We start from the raw sequence: 25,844 nt of genomic DNA, 5'->3' as shown, positions 1-25,844 counted from the left end.
GTTTTTAATTCTATCTTTAGTTTACAACTGTCCCTCTCACCCTTGTCCAAGGTAAGGAGCAATCACTGCGTCGCTGGAGCAGCCGTGAAGAGATACCCCACGCCCAAGGTAAGAGAAACCCAAGTAAGACGGTAGGTATTGCAAGAGGGCATCAGAGAGCAAACACACTAAAACCTTACTCACAGAAAACTAGTCAATCTAATCACACGAGGACCACAGCCTTGTCTAACTCAATGAAACTAAGCCATGCCTGTGGGGCAACCCAAGACGGGCGGGTCATGGTGGAGAGATTTGACAGAATGTGGTCCACTGGAGAAGGGAATGGCAAACCACTTCAGTATTGCCTTTAGAACCCCATGAACAGTATGAAAAGGCAAAATGATAGGATACTGAAAGAGAAACTCCCCAGGTCAGTAGGTGCCCAATATGCTACTGAAGATCAGTGGAGAAATAACTCCAGAAAGAATGAAGGGATGGAGCCAAAGCAAAAACAATACCCAGCTGTGGATGTGACTGGTGATAGAAGCAAGGTCCAATGCTGTAAAGAGCAATATTGCATAGGAACCTGGACTGTCAGGTCCATGAATCAAGGCAAATTGGAAGTGGTCAAACAAGAGATGGCAAGAGTGAATGTCGACATTCTAGGAATCAGCGAACTGAAATGGACTGGAATGGGTGAATTTAACTCAGATGACCATTATATATACTACTGCGGGCAGGAATTCCTCAGAAGAAATGGAGTAGCCATCATGGTCAACAAAAGAGTCTGAAATGCAGTACTTGGATGCAATCTCAAAAAAGACAGAATGATCTCTGTTCGTTTCCAAGGCAAACCATTCAATATCAGAGTAATCCAAGTCTATGCCCCAACCAGTAATGCTGAAGAAGCTGAAGCTGAACGGTTCTATGAAGACCTACAAGACCTTTTAGAACTAACACCCAAAAAAGATGTCCTTTTCATTATAGGGGACTGGAATGCAAAAGTAGGAAGTCAAGAAACACCTGGAGTAGCAGGCAAATTTGGCCTTGGAATATGGAATGAAGCAAGGCAAAGACTGATAGAGTTTTGCCAAGAAAATGCACTGGTCATAACAAACACCCTCTTCCAACAACACAAGAGAAGACTCTATCTATGGACATCACCAGATGGTCAACACAGAAATCAGATTGATTATATTCTTTGCCAAAGATGGAGAAGCTCTATACAGTCAGCAAAAACAAGACCAGGAGCTGACTGTGGCTCAGACCATGAACTCCTTATTGCCAAATTCAGACTTAAATTGAAGAAAGTAGGGAAAACCACTAGACCATTCAGGTATGACCTAAATCAAATCCCTTATGATTATACAGTGGAAGTGAGAAATAGATTTAAGGGACTAGATCTGATAGACAGAGTGCATGATGAACTATGGAATGAGGTTCGTGACACTGTACAGGAGACAGGGATCAAGACCATCCCATGGAAAAGAAATGCAAAAAAGCAAAATGGCTGTCTGGGGAGGCCTTACAAATAGCTGTGAAAAGAAGAGAAGTGAAAAGCAAAGGAGAAAAGGAAAGATATAAACATCTGAATGCAGAGTTTCAAAGAATAGCAAGAAGAGATAAGAAAGCCTTCTTCGGCGATCAATGCAAAGAAATAGAGGAAAACAACAGAATGGGAAAGACTAGGGATCTCTTCAAGAAAATCAGAGATACCAAAGGAACATTTCATGCAAAGATGAGCTCCATAAAGGACAGAAATGGTATGGACCTAACAGAAGCAGAAGATATTAAGAAGAGATGTCAAGAATACACAGAAGAACTGTACAAAAAAGAGCTTCACAACCCAGATAATCACGATGGTGTGATCACTGACCTAGAGCCAGATATCCTGGAATGTGAAGTCAAGTGGGCCTTAGAAAGCATCACTACGAACAAAGCTAGTAGAGGTGATGGAATTCCAGTTGAGCTATTCCAAATTCTGAAAGATGATGCTGTGAAAGTGCTGCACTCAATACGCCAGAAAATTTGGAAAACTCAGCAGTGGCCACAGTACTGGAAAAGGTCAGTTGTCATTCCAATCCCAAAGAAAGGCAATGCCAAAGAATGCTCAAACTACCGCACAATTGTACTCATCTCACATGCTAGTAAAGTAATGCTCAAAATTCTTGAAGCCAGGCTTCAGCAATATGTGAACCAGGAACTTCCAGATGTTCAAGCTGGTTTTAGAAAAGGCAGAGGAACCAGAGATCAAATTGCCAACATCCGCTGGATCATGGAAAAAGCAAGAGAGTTCCAGAAAAACATCTATTTCTGCTTTATTGACTAAGCCAAAGCCTTTGACTGTGTGGATCACAATAAACTGGAAAATTCTGAAAGAGATGGGAATACCAGACCACCTGATCTGTCTCTTGGAGAAACCTATATGCAGGTCAGGAAGCAACAGTTAGAACTGGACATGGAACAACAGACTGGTTCCAAATAGGAAAAGGAGTGCGTCAAGGCTGTATACTGTCACCCTGTTTATTTAACTTATATGCAGAGTACATCATGAGAAACGCTGGACTGGATGAAACACAAGCTGGAATCAAGATTGCCAGGAGAAATATCAATAACCTTAGATATGCAGATGACACCACCGTTATGGTAGAAAGTGAAGAGGAACTCAAAAGCCTCTTGATGAAAGTGAAACTGGAGAGTGAAAAAGTTGGCTTAAAGCTCAACATTCAGAAAACAAAGATCATGGCATCCAGTCCCACCACTTCATGGGAAACAGATGGGGAAACAGTGGAAACAGTGTCAGACTTTATTTTTCTTGGCTCCAAAAGCACTACAGATGGTGACTGCAGCCATGAAATTAAAAGACGCTTACTCCTTGGAAGGAAAGTTATGACCAACCTAGATAGCATATTCAAAAGTAGAGACATTACTTTGCCAATAAAGCTCCGTCTAGTCAAGGCTATGGTTTTTCCTGTGGTCATGTATGGATGTGAGAGTTGGACTGTGAAGAAGGCTGAGCGTCGAAGAATTGATGCTTTTGAACTGTGGTGTTAGAGAAGACTCTTGAGAGTCCCTTGGACTCCAAGGAGATCCAACCAGTCCATTCTGAAGGAGATCAGTCCTGGGATTTCTTTGGAAGGAATGATGCTAAAGCTGAAACTCCACTACTTTGGCCACCTCATGTCAAGAGTTGACTCATTGGAAAAGACTCTGATGCTGGGAGGGATTGGGGGCAGGAGGAGAAGGGGACACCAGAGGATGAGAAGGCTGGATGGCATCACTGACTCGATGGACGTGAGTCTCAGTGAACTCCGGGAGTTGGTGATGGACAGGGAGGCCTGGCGTGCTGCGATTCATGGGGTCGCTAAGAGTCGGACATGAGTGAGCGACTGATCTGATCTCTCACCTTTTCAGTTCAGTTTAGTCACTCAGTCGTGTCCGACTCTGAGACTCCATGAATCGCAGCACGTGAGGCCTCCCTGTCCATCACCAACTCCCGGAGTTCACTCAGACTCACGTCCATCGAGTCAGTGATGCCATCCAGCCATCTCATCCTCTGTCGTCCCCTTCTCCTCCTGCCCCCAATCCGTCCCAGCATCAGGGTCTTTTCCAATTGAGTCAACTCTTTGCACAAGGTGGCCAAAGTATTGGAGTTTCAGCTTTAGCATCAGTCCTTCCAGTGAACACCCAGGACTGATCTCCTTTAGGATGGACTGGTTGGATCTCCTTGCAGTCCAAGGGACTCTCAAGTCTTCTCCAGCACCACAGTTCAAAAGCATCAATTCTTCGGAGCTCAGCTTTCTTCACAGTCCAACTCTCACATCCATACATGACCACAGGAAAAACCATAGCCTTGACTAGATGGACCTCTGTTGGCAAAGTAATATCTCTGCTTTTCGATATACTATCTAAGTTGGTCATAACTTTCCTTCCAAGGAGTAAGCGTCTTTTAATTTCATGGCTGCAATCACCATCTGCAGTGATTCTGGAGCCCCCCAAAATAAAGTCTGACACTGTTTCCCCATCTATTTCCCATGAAGTGATGGGACCGGATGCCATGATCTTCGTTTTCTGAATGGTGAGATTTAAGCCAACTTTTTCTCTCCCCTCTTTCACTTTCATCAAGATGCTTTTTAGTTCCTCTTCACTTTCTCCCATAAGGGTGGTGTTATCTGCATATCTGAGGTTATTGATATTTCTCCTGGCAATCTTGATTCCAACTTGTGCTTCTTCCAGTCCAGCGTTTCTCATGACATACTCTGCATATAAGTTCCTCTCACCTTAACCTAACATATTTTATATGGCTAATATTTGAATGATGTCAAACAAAGCTATAAAATATATCACACACCTCAATTCCATTTGGATTCTCTGAAAATAAATGCTTAAACCAATTTAAGTGTTCTAGGCTTACAAAGTAGTTTCAGTGGCTCCACTTTAGATTAGAAAGACTTCATATTAATATGAAGCAAAAGAACAAAGAAGAAAGGAAGGTGCATCAACTCATTGATGTAAGGGAACAAAGTGGGAAAAACTGTTTCAGTGCTTCGGTACAAGAAAAGCTACTAAACATCATTGGACAAAAGAAAAATTCCTGGGGAATATTTTAAAAATACACATCTGTGGACCACACATCTGGAGACTCTGATTCAGGAAGACAGTGGTAGATGTTACTAAATTGCTTTTTCTCCTGATGTTCAATAGGTTTAAGAATCATTTGTTTTGATGCTGACACTATAAAACAAAAAAACTTATTTTTTAGAAAAACATTTTTTTAATGTCCTTGGTGTGATTAAGTAAACAGTGAAAAAGAGAAACACATAAAGTCTCTACCAGTATATGCCAGGGTTGAGCAAGTATTTTAGATACTGAGGAATTTCTGCATATATAAATTAACATATACATGTCTCTCCTAAGTTTTAACCAGTGACCTTTTCCAGTTTTCTGGAAAATTCATATAACAAATACTTTTCATTTGATGAATCACAAATTTTTAATGAATACATCTGAAATTTATCTTATAGAGTGGAAGGTTTACTATTATGTTTTAAGTATAACTTACCCACGGGTCACATGAATTTAATGCGTTTTTAAATCTGTAAATGCAGCCATTCTGCAGTGACTGAACTCCTATTATTTCACTACCAGCAGACCACAAGAAAAGTGCAATTGCTGTTAGCATGCTTACTTCATCAGGCACAGGCACAGAATCTTCTGAAATAACAGCAGAAAATTAAAGAAAAAAAGAATTTTCTGAAATATATGAATAATGAAATATTTATATATATATATAAATATATAGGATTCCTGGTAGCTCAGCTGATAAAGAATCCACCTGCAACGCAGGAGACCCCGGTTAGATTCCTGAGTTGGGACGATCCCCTGGAGAAGGGATAGGCTACCTACCCCAGTATTCATGGGCTTCCCTGGTGGCTCAGATGGTAAAGAACCCACCTGCAATGCGGGAGAGCTGGGTTCGATGCATGGGTTGGAAAGATCCCCTGGAGGACGGCATGGCAACCCACTGTAGTATTCTTGCCTGGAGAATTCCATGGACAGAGGAGCCTTGTGGGTTACAGTCCATGGGGTCGCAAAGAGTCGGACATGACTGAGCGACTAAGCATAGCACATATATAAATGAAAGCATATATAATTATGACATTTAATGTTTATCTTGTTAAAAATCTACCTTAAAAAGCAAAATATTAACTCCTGATAAAGTTAGAATAGTTTTAGTAACATTAATAAAACTAATTAAAGTTTTCCCCTCCAAATATTAATCTGAAAAAAATTCAGGTAATAAAAGTAGGATATAGTTTGTTTAAAATTCAACAAGGGTAAGGGAAAGAAAATAAAATGTAATATTTTGCCATCCAGGGATAGTTCAAGTTTAATTTCCAGGTTTTTGTTTAATTTCTTCTGGTCTGGGTTAGTCTTTTATATATAAATATTTATAAACATGATTTTTAATAGATATAATGGACATATAATCCAAATGAGTACATATTTAATATCTTTCCTACTGCTGGATAGTTATATTTATCACTTTCGTATTTTCTTTATTATAAAACAGACTGTAATAAATAAACTTGAACAGAAGTTTTTGATCAAGGTCAGAGTATGAGATCTTTAAAGCTCTTCGTATATTTTGCAGAAATGACTCCCTGAAAGTCTTAACTGTTTTAAATTCCCTTTAGCAAAGTATGAAAATGTTCTCCTGGCATCGATTCCACCTGTACATACACTTTTTGTTAAATGAGTTTTACAAGTAAAAATTTGTATTATTTTGTTTTTGTTTTTATTTCTTTGCTTATATAATAATATGGCCAATTTTTTTATATGCTTGGTGGGCATTTCTATTTCTCTCTTACCATTGCCTGTTCTCTCCTCTTTCTTTGTTGTTGTTGTTTAGTTGCTAAATCATGTCCAACTCTTTTGTGACTCAATGGACTGTAGCTCATCAGGCTCCTTGGTCCATAGGATTTCCCAGGCAAGAACACTGGAGTGAGTTGCCATTTCCTTCTCCAGGGCATCTTCCTAACCCAGGGATCTAACCCATATCTCCTGCATTGGCAGGCAGATACTTTACCACTGAACCACCCGAGAAGCTCTTTCTTTCTTATACTGGGTGTTAAATGTTTATAAGATTTTTTTGTACATAAATGATATTAACACTGACATTATTTTCAGTTTTGATCTTTTTCAACATTCATTTTGTAAAAAAATTTTTTTTTCTAGTTTTATTGAGATTTAATTGAAACACAGTTCAGTTCAGTTAGGTTCAGTTGCTCAGTCGTGTCCGACTCTTTGGGACCCCATGAATCGCAGCACACCAGGCCTCCCTGTCCATCACCAACTCCTGAAATTTACCCAAACTCATGTCCATTGAGTCGGTGACGCCATCCAGCCATCTCATCCTCTGTCGCCCCCTTCTCCTCCTGCCCCCAATCCCCTCCCAGCATCAGAATCTTTTCCAATGAGTCAACTCTTCGCATGAGGTGGCCAAAGTACTGGAATTTCAGCTTTAGCATCATTCCTTCCAGTGAACACTCAGGACTGGTCTCCTTTAGGATGGACTGGTTGGATCTCCTTGGAGTCCAAGGGACTCTCAAGAGTCTTCTCCAGCACCACACCACAGTTCAAAAGCATCAATTCTTCGGCGCTCAGCTTTCTTCACAGTCCAACTCTTACGTCCATACATGACCACTGGAAAAACCATAGCCTTGACTAGACGGACCTTTTTTGGCAAAGTAACATCTCTGCTTTTGAATATGCTATCTAGGTTGGTCATAACTTTCCTTCCAAGGAGTAAGCGTCTTTTAATTTCATGGCTGCAGTCACCATCTACAGTGATTTTGGAGCCCCAAAAAATAAAGTCTGACAATGTTTCCTCATTTATTTCCCATGAAGTGATGGGACCAGATGCCATGATCTTAGTTTTCTGAATGTTGAGCTTACAGTACTACATATATATTTAAAATGTACAGCATAATAATTTGACTCACATACATTATGAAATGACTATCAAAATAAGTTTAGCAAACATCCTCCATCTCATATAGATACAAAATTGAAGAAACAGAAAAAAATATTTTCCTTCTGGTAAGAAACTTTAGGATTTATCACCTACTTTTAATGCATGTCATTTTTCACAGGCTTATGTTAAATTTTATAGTCCAATATGCAGATGGTGATTGCAGCCATGAAACTAAAAGACACTTACTCCTTGGAAGGAAAGTTATGACCAACCTAGACAGCATATTCAAAAGCAGAGACGTTACTTTGACAACAAAGTTCCATCTAGTCAAGGCTATGGTTTTTCCTGTGGTCATGTATGGATGTTAAAGTTGGACTGTGAAGAAAGCTGAGCACCAAAGAACTGATGCTTTTGAACTGCGGTGTTGGAGAAGACTCTTGAGAGTCCCTTGGACTGCAAGGAGATCCAACTAGTCCATCCTAAAGGAGATCAGTCCTGGGTGTTCATTGGAAGGACTGATCCTAAAGCTGAAACTCCAATACTTTGGCCACCTCACGCGAAAAGCTGACTCATTGGAAAAGACTCATGCTGGGAGGGGACTGGGGGCAGGAAGAGAAGGGGACGACAGAGGATGAGATCGCTGGATAGCATCACCAACTCGATGGACATGAGTTTGGGTAAACTCCGGGAGTTGGTGATGGACAGGGAGGCCTGGCGTGCTGCGATTCATGGGGTCGCAAAGAGTCAGACACGACTGAGTGACTGAACTGAACTGATATTGATATTTTCTTCTGTGATATTTACCATTGACTTAAACTTACACAGTTCAATTTTACTGCCCTATCTGTTCATTCTTGGGCCTACTCCACAGTTTTAGATAGTGTGGAAATGTTTTAATAGGCAATATGACAAATTTTTAATTATTCTGTTTTCAATCTTTTCACATTTACAACGGAAGTAACATGAAAGAAAATGTCAAACACTGATAAATGTGAATAAGCATTCCCCCCCAAATTAAACACAAACATGAAAAATGCTTATACTTACTAGGCAAACAAGAAATGCAAGTAAAAACAATAAAATAGCATGTTTTACTTACCAGATAATGAAATTTAAGTCTGAAATACCATGTATTGGTGGGAATCATGCACTGTTGGTGTAGTACAAATTCATATAACTACTCTGCAGAGCAATTTGGCAATGTCTGATAAAATTAAAATGTGTCATCAATTCCACTTCTACGGGTATGTGGTAGAAAATCTCATAGCACACGTGCATAAAGAATTTATAAGGTTGGTCACTGAGACAATTTTTATAACTAGGAAAAATAAAAAATAGTAAAAATGGCCATTGATAGGGGAAAAATTAATAACTGATAAATATAAAATGACAGACAACTACCGAGGAGTTCAGAACAATTTACAATCTAAGAGTTTTATATATACACATTCTTTCTTTGGGGGGGGAACTCCCAAGATGTATGTAAGTGGTAAGACAAGGGAAGAACCGAGGTCTGCTGCACTGCAGGCAGACTGTTCACCATTTGAGCTACCCGGGAAACCCAACGCAAGGGCATCGAGTGTCAATACTCAAAATCGGAACTAAAAGTTCACATCTAAAGATGGGACTAAAAATACTTCTCTGAGTTTATTCAGTGTTATATAGCAGTTTTCCGATGAGCTCATTCAGTTAGTCATTAAGGAACAAATATCGTAATAAATTAAAAAAATTAAAACTGACTAGATTACCTGGTTGGGAATATTCTAGGATGCATGCCAGAGTGCTACGAATTAGAGCTGTCCACTGTTTTTGAGTATCCTCAGTTTTGGCCATTGAAAGTGTCACAATACTTTTGATCCCTTGAAGAGCTGCACTGACTGGTGGAGGAACCTGATTATCTGCAGACTTTATTGCTGTGTCTTTCAATATTCTTGCAATTAAAAACAGAATTGTGGGCAAGATTGTCATACATCCTGAAATAAAAACAAATCAGATTATCTTGTACTACTTCAGTTCCTGTATTATAGTTGTTTCAATTGTTTGTATCTTTTTACAACTGACTATGGTTTAATATTACTTCTTTTCCTTGTATTTATACAAAATTTATTGCACTGCTATTACTATAATTCAATGTTTGAAAGATAAAAAGGATGTCGCAAGCTATTTCAAAGAAGTCAATATTTTCTTTCTTTTCCTAATTTGCCTTGTTTTTTTGTATTACTTCTAGTGTTTCACACAGAAGGAAAACTTCTGTCAAATACTTTGAGAAGTAGTTGAGAAACTTGGTGAATCATGTAGCAATTCCAAGACAAGTAATCAATCTCATTGTACTAAGTGAGCATTAGTACTAAGTTAGTCAATGTACTAACCAAGTCAGGAAACTGATAAAAATGCTGATAAATAGGTAAGGCAAACTGAAAAATAGGTAAGGCAAAAAGAAATGAAAGAATCCTAGGATTTGTAGCTGAAAGAACTTTAAGGTAATCAAATTAACCACCCACTTAACGGTTAAGACTCCCTTCTCCACTGGGACATGCCTCCAGTGTAGACTGCCTATGAAGCTTCAATGGAGTAGTGTTTTCATATCTGTAGGCTTGTGCTGAGCTGAAAGATACCTTTATATCTTCTGATACGATATCTATTTCCTAGATACAACAGAGGAAAAGTTTACTTTTCTTATTTTTTTTTTAACGTTTGTTTGGTTTTGTTGGGTCTTAGTTGCAGCATGTGAGATCTTTTAGTTTCAGCATGTAAACTCTCAGTTGCAGCATGAGGGATCTAGTTCCCTGATCGCAAATCAAACCCGGACCCCCTGTATTGAGACCAGGGCCTTAGCCACTAGACCACCAGGGAAGTATCAAGTGCCTACTTTTCTATCCACTAGTTCTTCAAGTATCTGCAGACAGCTATTATATTTTTCAGGTTTAATTTTTTAATTAACAGTTGCTCCTTAAAGTTGGTTGTCACTCTTCTCTGACATGTTTGTCAGTGTGGCTCAAGAGTAGCAACCAGATCAGAAAATAAAGTGTTTAGTTATTTCACTCTACGTCTATTTGCTAACATTCAATGTCTTCTCTCAAGCTGTGGGTCTGTCTCTTTGCTGAAGTTTCTTTGAAATGTACCTGAAAAAGGCATCTAGAGTTTTGGTTTTTTAAATCTTAAGTCTTTATAGGCTCCTAAAGCAAACAAACCCTTAAAAATAAGTCCTACTTTTCCTTTAAGACTTAATAGGAAAATAAATCATCATAGCACTTAAAATCAAAGGCAAGCTCATCTCTGTCTAATACTGTATAATACATTTACAAATAGTGAGCAACACCATACCAGCAGGTGAACAGAGAGACGGTAAGTCGGAGAGTATGGTAACTGTGGCTGCCACCAAACGAGCACTTTCTTCCGACAGTCGAGTTTTAGTGGCTATGTGACTTGGAGAGTCCGACATCTTGGTACTGAGATGTGGCATATGACGTACTAAAATGAACATCAACAGCTCCATAGTTGCAAACACAAGAGATTTTCCAGGAATGAGACCACCACTGTCACCTCCTTCTCCTAATACAGGACAGGACTCTTTTTCCATATCATCCTCATCTTGGGTAAAAGAAAAGTGAAATTCTCAGCAAAAAGGATAACAAATAGTAGAGGTAACAATACAGTAAGTGTGTTTAATAAATTCTTTCAAAAGAATTTAGAATTTACAACTAAATGTCTAACTGATGCCATGTCTTTCTCAGAATAATTCTCTGCCTTATAATTGTTTATTGACCTCTCCTTAAATGTAACAATTCATTTTCTACTTTACTTTACTAAAAATAAAATTTTATTAGGTATTTTTAATAGGAATGTATTTCATAATAGGAGTAACACATATGCTAGGCTTGAAACACATGAAGTTAACACTTTTGTACGTGAAAATGGTCGAATATGAGCAATTTCATTTGGGTCATTCTAATGAAAGTAAAATCAACTGCAATCTTTTAAATGTATGGTTAAATTTTTTCATTAAAAACTTCCTGACATTAATATTCAAAATATTAGAATAGAAATAAATCTACTTTAAAGTTAGTGTGATTTCTTGTGCTTACTTAGTGTGTTTCTTTTTTCTTGCAAATAATCCTGAGCAGCTCTTACTATCTGTTGTACAACTCCAGTCACCAGCAGCTGGACAGACGGTGGATTCCAGGTCAACAGGAGGCGGTGTAAAACACTCAGTAACTCAACACCAATCAGCTATTATAAATTAATAGAGAGAAATTAAATTAATTTAAAGGATATATTTATATTATTAAATCTAGGAAAATATACCTATAAAAATACATAGATTTGGTAGCTAAAGTTAATACATAAAATATGCAGCAAATACTATAATAATCTTGAAAAATGGTCATATTTTATTCCAACGTATTTTCAGTCAAAAATTACTTCATTACATATTTAAATGATTTTTCCATTTAAAATATTTCTTTTCTCTTTTGGACTAAACAGCATTGCTAGTGTTTAGTGTCACTAAAATTTATGATTTCTAATCCGAGTATTCAAGAGTAGTCCACCAGAAATTCTAGGCAGGCTGGCAAGTTGCTCCAAGATTCGTCTCAGAACTATTACAAACTTTAACCACTCACTATTCATTTAGGCTTCTCACAATCTTCCACATCAACCCCATCCAATGAACCTACCTCAAATTTCAAAGAGGGAGAAAAAAAATTAAATTGCAACCAAAGCCACCTTTACCTCTTTCCTTAAGATCAAGATCAGCCCCTTGTCCGAGGCTGATAATTTTTTTCTCACATGCTTCCATGCCATCCTCTTTGACTTCCCAAGGATTCGTCAAGGACCTCAATTACACCCCATATATCATAGATAAACTAAGCTAAGCTTCTCTTCCCCAATATAAGTAGTTGCTCAAGTCTTTCCTATCTAATTTCCCTCCACACCTCAGAAAACCCTCACATCCTTCCATCTGCCCCCATGATCTCTTCTGTCTCTGTCCTGATGGAAAGATGCCACTCCCTTCACCCCCTCACTCACTCCTCAAAACTTCTCTAATCTGGCGCCATTTACCTGAGAAAATGCTCTGCCTGAGGTCACCAATAACCTCCTGGGACTCTCTTCTGTCCTGACTCACTGGATTCTGTTCCTCTGAGACTTGTCTGTCCTTGACAATCTCTCTTGTCTTTGGTAACTCTGTTCTCTTTAGTTCTCCTACCTCTCCAGTAGTCTCCACTGCTGATTAATTTCCCTCATCTCCACCCTTATTTGTTATTTATCCCTAAAGTTCCAGTCTTGGCCCTGTTTCCTTCTCTTTTATTCAGTTTTCTGAGGCCAGTGAACTCACTGTCTCTCTGGAATTATGAAAACAGCCTCATAATTGACCTCCTTTCTCCCTTCTCATGTCTTACAAATTAACCACTATAGAACTGATGGAGAGGTCAAATTTATGTCTATTGTGGTTATGAAATACACATTTAACCATGTCGTTTAATCTACTGCACTTACAGTCAATTATTTCAGTTTTAACATAATATGTCACACACCTTCATTCACAGATTAAACTTTATTGGTTTGACTATTTGAAAACAACCCTCAAGTTTCTTGTGGTAATGTGCAGTCTAGCTGAGGCCCAGCTTTAAGCTACAAGGCTGGAGTACAAGATGAGTTCATCAGTAAGTGACGCTTATAATCACACACCACATACTTCATTTTGTTTCATGTGGGTTTTTTTCTTTTTTATTGAGCAAATATCATGTACAAAACTAATTTTAAGAGAACACAATAATAAGAACTTTGTTTTTTTTATCTTTTTGTGTTTTATAGAAGATTATCCCAAGAGGTACTATTTGGTAGTGATGGTGTCCAAAGAAATGGTTATTATGAAGATAAAAGACTTCCTAATTAAAACAAACAAACAAATCCAGTGGAAACTTGGTTCTGTAACATGAATAAAATCCTCTAAAAATTCCATACAAAAAATTAGAAAACACAATTCATTAAACTTCTTAAATGAATACTTGAGCCAGTGCAAAAACCTTATTAAATGAGATCAAGTTTAATCAAACATTTAAAAGTGACATAATTTATTTGGATTTTCCAGGCAAGAATACTGGAGTGGTTTGCCATTTCCTACTCCAGGGGATCTTTCCAACCCAGGGATCAAACCTGGGTCTCCCGCATTACAGCAGACTCTTTACTGAATGAGCCAACAGGAAATCCCAAATTTATTAACAGCCTTATGAATTAACTCAGCCCTTTACTAGCAGAACCATTAACTGGGACTGAGGGGATCCTTTACATTTTTAGTTATATCTGATTGCTGATGAACTCATCAAAGAAGGTATAGTGATGATCTCTAGTCCAGCATGTCTGGTCATCCAACATTCAATATAAGGTCTTAGATGAAGCCAAAATCCGGAACACTTATTATATAATATGTATCTCATATGTGAGAAAATTACCTTAAAATATGATGAATACAAAGCATTAATTATCTATTATAGAAATATACTGCACCTGATCTTCTGCAATATGGATTCGGGCATAAGGAGAATCTAGCAAGGTGTGCAAGGCCTGTAGACAAGCTGTAACATGTTCAACAGGTTCCTCAGGTCTTGGGGAACAAAGGAACTGTATACTCACACCTGTAATATACAAAATTAACACACAGGTTTCTCAATATAAAACACTTTGTTGCTTTGACACCATTTTTTTTTCTTTTACCTACTTATTTTACAGCTTACTTTAACATGTATTTATTAATGCCTTAAAGTGAGTTCAAAATGATTGTCAAAATAAGTAGCCAAACTTAACATATGTTGTAGCCTTGGAATGAGACAAACAGTCACATTGGAAGCAAGTGAGGGAGTTCCAAAGTCATCAGGTTGATTAAGAAGCTACTTAAAGACATTTAAAAATAATACATTAAGAATAAATTTATGAAAATTATAAGATTATGATAAATGATTGCAAATTCTTAAATGTTACAAGAGAATCTACACAGCAATTATAAATAACAATTACTCAAATTTGCTTTAACTTTACATTTATATTTATATGCATATATACATTTATATATGTGTATATATGTATAAATTTATACCTATATACACAATTTATGTATATATTACATGTATAATGTAAATATAAATTTATATTTCCTCATAGAGTAATTTAAGTGTCAAGTAAAAGAAAACATATAAAAAAAAAGTTTAACTTTTTCCTTGAAAATTATTCAGTATTGCTCTGTGAGTGAACATGATAGAGAATTTTTAAGGAGTAATTTAATAATTAAATTTTTCTATTAAAAATTCAGTTAATTAAGAAAATGTGCTAAAAAAAACACCTCTTTTTACTATTTCTTATCTGAACTATACTGTAAAATTTTTTTCCATAGCATTAAAATGAAAGATATGAAGGAGTTCAAAACATGCTGCACCAAAATATACCTTCTTGGCTGAACACATTTGAAAAATAGCAGATGCAGGCAGGGCTCTTTGACCCCCTTTCTACCCAAAAGCAGGTCATAAAATTTCTCATTAGAAAGATGCCCTCCCTGTATCAAGCAAAGAATATTTTTACTCCTTGAGACTGGGAGTTGATGTTGAAATAGACCGATCAGAACAAACCTACTAAAATAAGCCTGATCTTCTACTGTTGCTGTTTAGTGGCTAAGCTGTGTCTGACTCTTGTGACCCCATGGACTGTAGCCCACCAGGCTCCACTGTCCATGGAATTTCCCAGGCAAGAATACTGGTGTGGGTTGCCATTTCTTTCCCCAGGGGATCTTCCCAGACCAGGAATCGAACTTGCATCTCCTGCACTGGCAAGCAGATTCTTTGTTGCTGAGCTATCAAGGAAGCCCCGATTTTCCATTTGTTTCCCCCATATACTTTTTAGTTCCTGCACAACTTATCATCCCTGGCCCCAGCCCTTTGTCTTATCAGATCCCCACAACTTATTCTTGTTCGTGTAAAACTGTATACAATCTTTAAGACCTAAAAGTTTCTTCAGGTCTTCATTTTCCTCCTATGTACATGTAAAAGTTTTAAATCAATTATATTCAAAAGCAGAGACATTACTTTGCCAACAAAGGTTCGTCTAGTCAAGGCTATGGTTTTTCCTGTGGTCATTGTATGGATGTGAGAGTTGGACTGTGAAGAAGGCTGAATGCCGAAGAATTGATGCTTTTGAACTGTGGTGTTGGAGAAGACTCTTGAGAGTCCCTTGGACTGCAAGGAGATCCAACCAGTCCATTCTGAAGGAGATCAGCCCTGGGATTTCTTTGGAAGGAATGATGCTGAAGCTGAAACTCCAGTACTTTGGCCACCTCATGCGAAGAGTTGACTCATTGGAAAAGACTCTGATGCTGGGAGGGATTGGGGGCAGGAGGAGAAGGGGACGACAGAGGATGAGATGGCTGGATGGCATCGCTGACTCGATGGACGTGAGTCTGAGTGAACTCCGGGAGTTGGTGATGGACAGGGAGGCCTGGCGTGCTGCGATTCATGGGGTCGCAAAGAGTCGGACACGACTGAGCGACTGATTTGATCTGATCTGATATGCTTTTCTCCTATTAATGTGTCTTATATCAGTTTAATTCTTAAGCCAGTCACAGAACCTAAATGGTAGAAAGCAGTTTTTTCTCCCTTACAGACAAACATTTTCAGAAGTAATATATCTTGAGATACATTAAGATGGCTCACCTACCTAAAATCAGATGCATTCTGTCTTTGTTAATTTCTGCCAAAGATTTAGCACTAGGTGTTGCTCCTGATGCCTGGCTTAAATTGACCGGTATGGAACGTTTTTGTAAAGCGGATATTGCTGCTGCTTCTGCTGACTCTGAACATGTAAATCCTGTGCTGTTTAACCAAAGTGCCACTGCGTGGAGAATTGGGGCCCAGGAATTCCGATAGTGCAGTCTAGCCGTATCAATAGTCTCAGGAGTATAAAATGCCCCACCTATAAAACAATCAAATCAATGAAAAACATTACTTCTATTATACATATTCACTCATTCATGAACAACTTCCTTTAAAAATACCTGGTACATACTGGCTTAGTCCATTTGACCTGCTTTAAGAAAATACCACAGACTGAGTGGCTACACAACAGAAATTCATTTCTCATGGTTCTGGAGGCTGTAAGTCGAGATCAAGATGCCAGCATGGCTGGGTGAGGGCCTTCTTCCTGACTGACAGCCTGTACCTTCTTGCTTTCTTCACAAGGTGGAAGGTAGAAAGGGTTGGGGGCTCTGTGGGTTCTCTTTTACAAGGGGACTACTCCCATTCCTAGGGACTCCACCCTCATGACCAAAGCACCTCCCAAAGGACCCATACCTCTTAACACCATCACAATAGGGATTAGGTTTCAACATAAACATTCTGAGGTAATACAAATATTCAGATCACAGCACACATAAAAGAGGAATCTGGCCAAAGAGTTTCTCCCAAGGGTCTCTAAAACCGACATCATTCCTACAACTGCTGACCTGGCGTGCCTATCACTTCCTTGTGATTTATGCCAGCATTTCCAGCCTTTCCTCTGCAAGTGCTCACGCCTCTGAGAGCCTTCTACCTTGCCCCACCCATGATCACAGGCTTCCTCTTCACTGTCACCAGCAGCTCTTAAAACCCTCATCACCTTTCCTTTCTCTTATAGCCAGCGAACTCTGTCTCTTCTTTTTTTCCCCCAACTCTTTTGCAAATTCTTCCCTTCTTCCTGCTTTCACTATCAAACTGAGGACTTCACATCTGCCCTGGCACACACACAGTGACCAACACGGCGGTATACCTCATCATGATTACGCATAATAACTCCTTACGCAGTTATTTAGAGTACCCCACCTCAGACGGTTATTACTGTAACAGTGAGAACATTTTTGCTTGGGCTGACAAGTAAAGTTTAATGCCGTATCTGAATTTATAAATTCAGTACGGACAGAATATCAAGTTTAAGTCCACAGAAATTTAAGATGTTATTATTACTATTGTGGCCAGTCTCCACCAATTCCATTTTGTTTAATTACTACTTTGAACTCCATTAAAAGCAAAACTCTGAACGCAGTACTTACCATCTGGAGGGAGTTGACTAGCGAATTCAGCTGGTAAAGTTAAAAGCGCGTAGTCTTTTAATGCTGCCAACCACAAGCGACTAAGTATTGGCAGTTCAGGCTGTACGAGTGTTATTAAACTATCTGGTGGTAGTTCATCTATGGTACTGTCATCATCATCATCGTCATCAGTATTTTTAACTGCTCTTTTTGGTTTTGACTCTGCTTCTTTTTTAATATTCATAGCAACCACATAGACCTAGTAAGATATTCAGGATGAGAAAAGAACAAGATATAATATTAAGAAATGACATATCCTAAGCTGTTATGATTATACGGAGAAGAAAACGGCAACCCCACTCCAGTATTTTTGCCTGGGAAATCCCATGGACAGAGGAGTGTGGCAGGCCATCAGCCATGGGGTCGCAAGAGTCGGAAGCGACTTAGCGACTAAACCACCACCACTATGATTATACAGCTGAATCATCACAAGTAACCAAGTACTATTAGTATTCAGACTTTCCTGATATCCTCAAAAGAATAATCCCACGTATTTTGGAGGCAATCTTTTTTTTTTTTTATATAATAGATCTGACTACTACTCTCACAGCACATTCCTTGATTTTTTCTGGCTTCTCTTGTTCTATTTTACAAAGCCCCCCTTTATATGAGTTTTTTTTTTTTTTTTTTTTTTTGCCATAGGGTATAACTTCCTGTTTACTGCATTTGCTTTCACAGGCTTATTAGACACAATCAGGCAGCATTCAAAGAAAAAGCTAAGGGGTGGGGGAAGAGAAACCACAACCTGGATTTCCACTAATATCCTCCAAAATCCCTTCTTTTAGAGTGCTTAAGTCATATTTAGCAATCTAGTCCTTGTAACAGATAGCTCAGCCAAGAATAAGATAATTTACTGGCTATATATATCTGTATCTTTTCTCTCCACTTTTGTAAACCAACAGGATATATAATAACAACTTCTGAAAATACAATCTTAAAGATTCTTTGCCAAAGTTATTTTTGTTTGTATTCTTTTGTAGTTGTACATATATTTTGGCTTTGGCAACCGGCACCTAGCTGAATTATACATCCACGAAAAAGCAAAAAAAAGTGGGGAGCGGTCAAGGGAGTAAGATTATTGCAGTAGGTATCTTTAGAAAAATGTTTGCCATACACAGCTATTTTCATTGTACATAAGAAGAAGTCTATGTGTCTGAACCAGGGACACTTCTTGATGGTAGGGTCTTATCTCTATCCCTACAACAAGCAGACGGCTACGGTACAGTAATTGACTAAGTTTAGACAATGATGACAGGAAACAATGAATCTTCATTTCTGAGAAGAAGCATTTCTTAACACTGCGGTGGTCTTATACATATCACTTAATTATAGTCGGTTAGTTATACTAACACCTGACAATTTAGAAGCATAAACCATCTAACTTTTGGAATAGGGACTTTGAATCTCAAGTTATAAACATCATATTCATATTTTTTAGTGCTTTTAAGCTTGCTTTCTTCACTTAGATTTATTATAATGTTGATATTTTAAGAAAATGTCTCGCTCAATAAACACTTTAGTATACTCAGCCATTCACTCATCAAATTCTTCTTAGGTACCTACTCTTGCCTTGCATTTGCTACTGTGCTTGGATCTGAGGCAACAAAGACAAGTCACATGTGGTTTTCACTGCCATGAACTCACAGACTGATAAAATGATAGAAGGGTGAAAAAAGAGATGGGAGAAGGGACATTTTTTTAAAATTTGTTTTAAATGACCTATCTTCCCATCTCACTACGAGCTGTGACCACATCCACTGCCTGGCACCTAATGAACACTCGTGGTCTGTGTAATCAATGAATCACAGGGAACATGAAAGATAAAGAATCTTAATGGACGATGAAAAGGCGAGACACAATTCAAAGAAAAAAGTTCACCTGTTGACAGGCAAAGATGGAAGTAGTGATTCCAGGCAGACAGAGTATCAAGAGCAAGAGCGTAAGAGATAGGAAACGGCAAGGCATTCTAAGGAAATTCCCAGTGTTCGGTATGAGACTGAGCATAGAATACAAGGCAGAAGGGAGCTGAAGATTTTACTCTGTTGGTAATGGGCAAGTGAAGTCAATGCAGGATTTAAAGGTCAGATGTATGTATTTTTCCTCAACTTTTATTTAAAAAATTATACTGTGGGCCTCCCTGGTGACTCAGTGGTAAAGAATCCACCTGTCAAAGCAGGAGACACTGGTTCAATCCCTCATCTGGAAAGATTCCACATGCCACGGAGCAACCAAGCCCGTGCCCACAACTATTGAAGCCTGCACACTCTAGAGCCTGTGCTCCACAACCAGAGAAACCACTGAGATGAGAAGCCCACGCATCACAACTCGGGAGTAGCCCCCATTCGCTACAATGGGAGAAAAGCCGGAGCAGCGATGAAGACTCAGCATGGCCATAAATAAAAATTTTAAAGTACACCATAAAAAGTTTAAAAATGAGTTAATAAAATTACTCATAATCCTAATTTCCAGGTTTTCACATTCCAACTAAGCTGTAATTTTGTTGTACAGAGAATTTTGTATTTAATCTTAACTGTTTATAAAAGGATTTCCATATAAATACTAGTCTTCATAACTATTATTTTTAATAGTGGTAATAGAAGACATTATACACCTAATAGTTTTCCTGTAGTTGACATTTTATATTTTTAAAAATTCTTTTCAGCCCTGGGAATCTTAGAAGATGAGGCATAGTTTCAACGACAAGGTGTTCAGTTCTTCACATTACGAATGTTCCAAACAAACACTTTTGTCAACTTCTCTCTTTTTCATATTTTGAATATTCTTCCCTAGGATAAAATCCCAGAAAGGGAATGACTGGGTCAGGGATTATAAATACTTCCATGGCTCTGAACAGACACTGTCAAATGCTTTCTAAAAGGGGTATATATTTTACATTGCTACCTGCAATATGAAAATATATTTTTTGACTTGTTTTTATAAAAAATTTGGGGTTTATTTTTCTTACGAGAAGGTACACAAGAAATATAGAAAAATCAGATGCACAATAAAGCCAGACACAATCCTACAACCCAGATGTAATACTGTTAACATGCTAGACCCGTTGTACATACATATTCACAGTCTTTTAAACAATAATATGTTTGTCTACAATTTTTAACTCAATTTTCTATTCCTTTAACACCATCATCTTTGGATCAAGAAATACATATATTTCCTTCTCTTTAGAATGATAAACAACATCACAACAAACATCCTCACAACAGAATTTGTGTATATTCTCGATATTCCTTAGGATAAACTGGTAAACCAATGGGTGTGGTTTTAAAAAGTGTTTGGCTATACTATGTTGACCCCTCAACAACATAGGTTTGAACTGTGTGGGTCCACTTATAAGCAGATTTTTTTCAACAGTAAATACTACAGTACTTACTACATGTCTAATAAATAGCTACAAGTATGGGACTGGAATTTAGGAGAGACGTATGAGTAGGAAAGTAGATTTAGAATATTTCATACACAGGTAAAAGCTACAGGGTGTGGGTGTAGATGTGGTTACCCATAAAGTATGAAGAGCGAGAAAAACGACAAGAAAAATATCAACATTTAAAGGGTAGGCAGGCAAAGAGAAGCCAGCAGGTGATGCTAAGAATGAACAATGAAAAGATAACAGGAGAAGCAAGGGAGTAGGGTCAGGAAGTCAAGGAAAACAAAGAGTTTCCAGAGGAGACAATATCATAAGCTGCAGAAAGGCTAAGTCAGACAGAGACGGAAAAGTGTCCAGTGATTTGGAGCATTGTATCATTTGTAACTTTAGTAATTTCAGTGGAGTGGTGAGAATAAAGCTAGATTGCAGGGGACTGAGAAGTGGGTGACTCAACAGTCAAGGACGTGAAGAGGAGAGTGAGCGGAAGAGGAAGCTGAGTTGGGGACAACGAGGGGAAGGAGGGCGGAAGAGCATGCAGAGGGAGATGGAGAGATACAGAAGTGGGGGAAAACTGAATGCACTTAGCTTGAAACAGTCTCCTCCTCAGACTCATGCTTACTAACATCTGCTCTCATGCTCCAGGCCCCAGCCTAAGTGTTGCTCTCTCCAGGAAGCCTCCTCTGAATTCCCAGACTATTTTAGGTGCCTCTGCTGTGTGTTTACAACAGTCTGTACTTCTCCTGTAACACTCATTATTTTTGTCTCACATACTGGTCCACTAGTTTGTTTTCCTCAGTAAGTGTAGAACATCTGGCTTGTGCACTACGGTATTATCAACTGCTACCCTGGCACAGAGCTAATGCTCATTTAACACTTTGTTGAATGAATCAGAGTGGGAAAGAAAATCCAGAAAAGGGAATCCTAGATTAGAGGAAAACTTTAAAATAATAATAATAATTATACTAATAACAGCAGGCAACATTCACTGAGCTTATAAATAAGGTAATTATTGAACAAAGTCCTTATTACTTCACAATGAAGTCTCATTTACTTCACAATGTAATTCTATGAAATGTGCATAATTATTATCCTGGAGAAGGCAATGGCACCCCACTCCAGTACTCTTGCCTAGAAAATCCCATGGATGGAGGAGCCTGGAAGGCTGCAGTCCATGGGGTTGCTAAGAGTCGGACACAACTGAGTGACTTCACTTTCACTTTTCACTTTCATGTATTAGAAAAGGAAATGGCAGCCCACTCCAGTGTTCTTGCCTGAAAAATCCTGGGGACGGGGAAGCCTGGTGGGCTGCCGTCTATGGGGTCGCACAGAGTCGGACACGACCGAAGCGACTTTGCAGCAGCAGCAGCAGCAGCAGCAGCATTATCCATGCTTTAGGGCTGAGAAATCAGGTTTAGAGAAGCAGGTAAATAATTCACCCAAGGTCACACAGGTAAAAGGACAGTTATCAACTCACATAGATCTCAAGACCTGAAGGTAACAATCTGAGAAGCTGGAAAACTAACATCCTGTTTTCTGAGTAAAAAGTAGAAGCAAAGATAGATCTTGAACAGAGAAAATCTAGAATATGTTGGGCCTTTGAGGTAAAAAGATGAAGGAAAGGAAGTTAAGCAAGGAAAAGATTTACTTGACAATACTATAGGCTGAGGGCTGAAGTGTAAATTATTTAATTATAGAACCAAGTCACCCCAAAATAAGAAAAGAGTTTCAAACAAAAATGTGCATTAATAAATTAGTTATATGAAGTTTTCATCTAACTTGTTAAAGTGAAAGCGAAGTCGCTCAGTCGTGTCCAACTCTTTGCGACCTGTGGACTGTAGCCCACCATGCTCCTCCGTCCATGGGATTCTCCAGGCAAGAATACTGGAGTGGGTTGCCATTTCCTTCTCCAACTTGTTAAAAGTAATTATTTTCTATTCAGTGCCAGTTACAATGCTCGGGTTTTTTTTAATACATGTCACTTTAGAAAATATTATTGTACTTCCATGTTATGATAAAGAAACTGAGTATCTGAGAGATCAACTCACTTGATCAAAGTACAAAAGATGGTGAATTAGAGAGACAGAACTTGCTGTACGGTCTGTGATTCAACATTTAATGCTTTTTATATTGAACTGTGCCAGACTACCTAGTAGGTAAATCAAGCACATTCATGCAAGTCAGCAGAGAACCAGCTAACTGGCAAATGGTCTTATCCAATTACATAACTGTCTCTATGTTTGGGAAATTAATGAATAGGGCTGGAGAATTAACAACAATTTTGAAAGATTTTTTAAAAATAAAAATCATTCAATCATTTGGAATGTAATTTCTACAGTAACTTTTAGTTAAAAATTAGATATGTGAAAATAACAAAGAATTTCTGTGAATCTCAAAGTGAGGAAATAATCACATTGTAAGTATCTTTCTAACACTACTTTCCACTTAAAATTATACATTTGCATTAATTTGATAAGATCTTATCAGTAAGAACAAACATTTTATCAATGCGAATGTTATTTTACTTGTCTAAGACAAAAGTTGGCAGCAGGGTGAAAATAAATGAACACTCAGGGATACTCTATGAAAACAACTTGATCTAAACAACAGAAAGAAAACTAATTTCTACAATATCTTATTGCTCTAATTTTCCCTTCTTTTTCTTCTGTGACAAAAAAAAACACAAAACCCCAGAGGTCCTTTATCTAAACTGTATCATCTGGGTGTTGTATGCTTTGAGCCAGCAATTGCCTGCGGGGTGGTCACAGGCTGCTGATAACCATGGAAATAGGGAAGTAAGATACTGGGTTGGCAGGGGAAGGAATAGAGATACTTGAAATACCCAAATGCAGAAGATAAGAATTTGAAAGTAACTAGCAGAAGGGATTTAGAAAAGTGAAATTAAAACAGTATCATTATTTTTAAAAATAATGTGGGCATAAAAAGAGGTAAAAACAGCTGTTAAAAAAAACAAAATATACAACAAAATAAATTCCTACAGCCTAATCAATGAGTGGCAGCAAGTCTCCTGAAATTTAATCAAATAAAAGAGTCTTGGCACAATTTTTTCTATTTCTTTACTATTAGTAGGTTTTCTCCACTTAATTTTTCCATAGTAAGTAAGAAGAGGTCTTCTTCAATATAGGTGTTTTAAAACCGATTCATGTCAACATATGGCTAAAACCACCACAAAATTGTAAAGTAATTAGCCTCCAATTAAAATAAATAAATTAAAAAAACACTAATTAGAAATACTAATTTTCAAAGGTTCAATATGAGCTCTTTTGAGACATAAATGTGTATGTATTTCAGTGAGAAAGCAAATTGCAGATTTTTTTCTAGCACTCTATACCAAAGGTCAGCTTAAAAAAAACAAAAACCAAACAGAATTTTTTTACCTATTAGAGAAGGGAACATTTTCTCATGGATGGAGAAACAGTTAAAAACAATAGGCTGCCGTTACCTCTGCCCATGCTTTGAGAACAGCCAGTTTTTCCATGGTTGTAGCACTCTCTCGGTACAGTTGGCTGGAAGATCCTTTTCCGGCCTGAACTTTGTCCAGTGAAGAAACAAGCAGATTGTGTACTCGACGGAGATCATTGAGATCACTGACAACTCCACTTCCAATCCATGTACTACACACCTAGCCAAAGGGGGGGAAAAAAAAAAAAAAAAAAGAACTCTTATTTTTATATTAAAAAGTTAAGATTAAACATATAAAAGGCTGGCATTAATATGATTTTTTTCCTAGAGGGAACCAATACAGAACAAAACCAATGAACAAAACAAAATCCTTCAATGCTATGCTTTTTTTTTTTTTAATAAAAAATGAATAGCAAGTATGGAACTTATTATACTCCTATGTAGAAAACAAAACAATATTTACTTACCATGTTTCCACTATCTAAATTCCTAAAAATTTTAACAGAAAAAAATCTGCAGCCAAATCAGTTCAGTCACAAGTAATTCTTTGATTCAACATTTCTGTTTACTATAGTCAAAGGTTATTCTGAGCTATACAGAGAAGTTTAAAAGAAACAAAAAAGTAAAGGGAAAAAAAATCTAGTCCCTCTCCTCAAGTAAGTAAGTAAACACAGATTACACACAGATTAAATGAACACTTAAGAATATTTTATGACTGCCATACTACACTTAAAAAGAGAGAAAGAAGAGATCAATTCTAGCACAAGAAATGGGAATGTTTAGATATCAGGAAGTTTTGTGTATACAGATAGGAGTTTGGTGGAGGAAGAAAAAAGATTAGGAAAGTTAACTAGGATTAGGTTACAGTCCAATTTAAATTCCATGTGAACTGAATTTAGCAGACTTTTTCTGCAGGCAGTCATGAGTTTCTAAGGCTTCTGAGCAGGGGAATATTATTAGAATTATGCCTTAGGAAAACTGCTCAAATACTATCATAAACACAGGAAAACATGAGTTTGGATAGTAAGCACTGTGTTCAGCTACATGACTATTATAACACCACTGGACAGAGATGATATGGAAGCAAATGACAAGGGAGAGGCATTTGAGAATGACTTGGAAGTAGAAATCACAAGGTTTGAAAACTAACTATGTACTTTTAGGGAGTGAAAGCAGGGACATGTAAACAGTGAGGTGATGATTACCAAATTTTGATTGTCAAAGCTTCTACCTTGGATGAATGGAAGATAGGTGATACCACTATTTAAGAATACAGAGGAGTGTGGTAGAGATGAGAAGTTTCAGAGCAGCATCATTTTGACTATGAACTAAATTACCACATGCTGAGTTTGTGGGCAGTTGAAAACTTGGGTCTGGATTTCAGGAGCAAAGACAAAGCTAACTAAGTAGATTTAGGAATTCTCCAGGCAAAAGTGATTGCTACAGTGCTAGGTAATTTTGTTCAAGGACAGGTATTA

At 37.9% G+C, this 25,844-nt stretch overlaps 1 protein-coding gene across 1 annotated transcript in view; it reads right to left on the bottom strand.

The window, feature by feature from the left end:
- The window catches only part of HEATR5B (HEAT repeat containing 5B), a 105,603-nt gene that overhangs the window by 7,081 nt on the left and 72,678 nt on the right, over positions 1-25,844 (bottom strand). Inside the window, 8 exon segments of the mRNA XM_005901909.3 lie at positions 5,042-5,193; positions 9,205-9,429; positions 10,781-11,047; positions 11,542-11,686; positions 13,964-14,091; positions 16,157-16,411; positions 17,523-17,760; positions 24,407-24,586. Of these exon segments, the coding sequence (XP_005901971.2) occupies positions 5,042-5,193; positions 9,205-9,429; positions 10,781-11,047; positions 11,542-11,686; positions 13,964-14,091; positions 16,157-16,411; positions 17,523-17,760; positions 24,407-24,586 (1,590 nt within the window).

This window comes from Bos mutus, chromosome 11 (assembly GCF_027580195.1).
Source record: "Bos mutus isolate GX-2022 chromosome 11, NWIPB_WYAK_1.1, whole genome shotgun sequence".
In the NCBI taxonomy this organism is placed as follows: domain Eukaryota; kingdom Metazoa; phylum Chordata; class Mammalia; order Artiodactyla; family Bovidae; genus Bos; species Bos mutus.
This window is presented reverse-complemented; position numbering and strand designations above follow the sequence as displayed.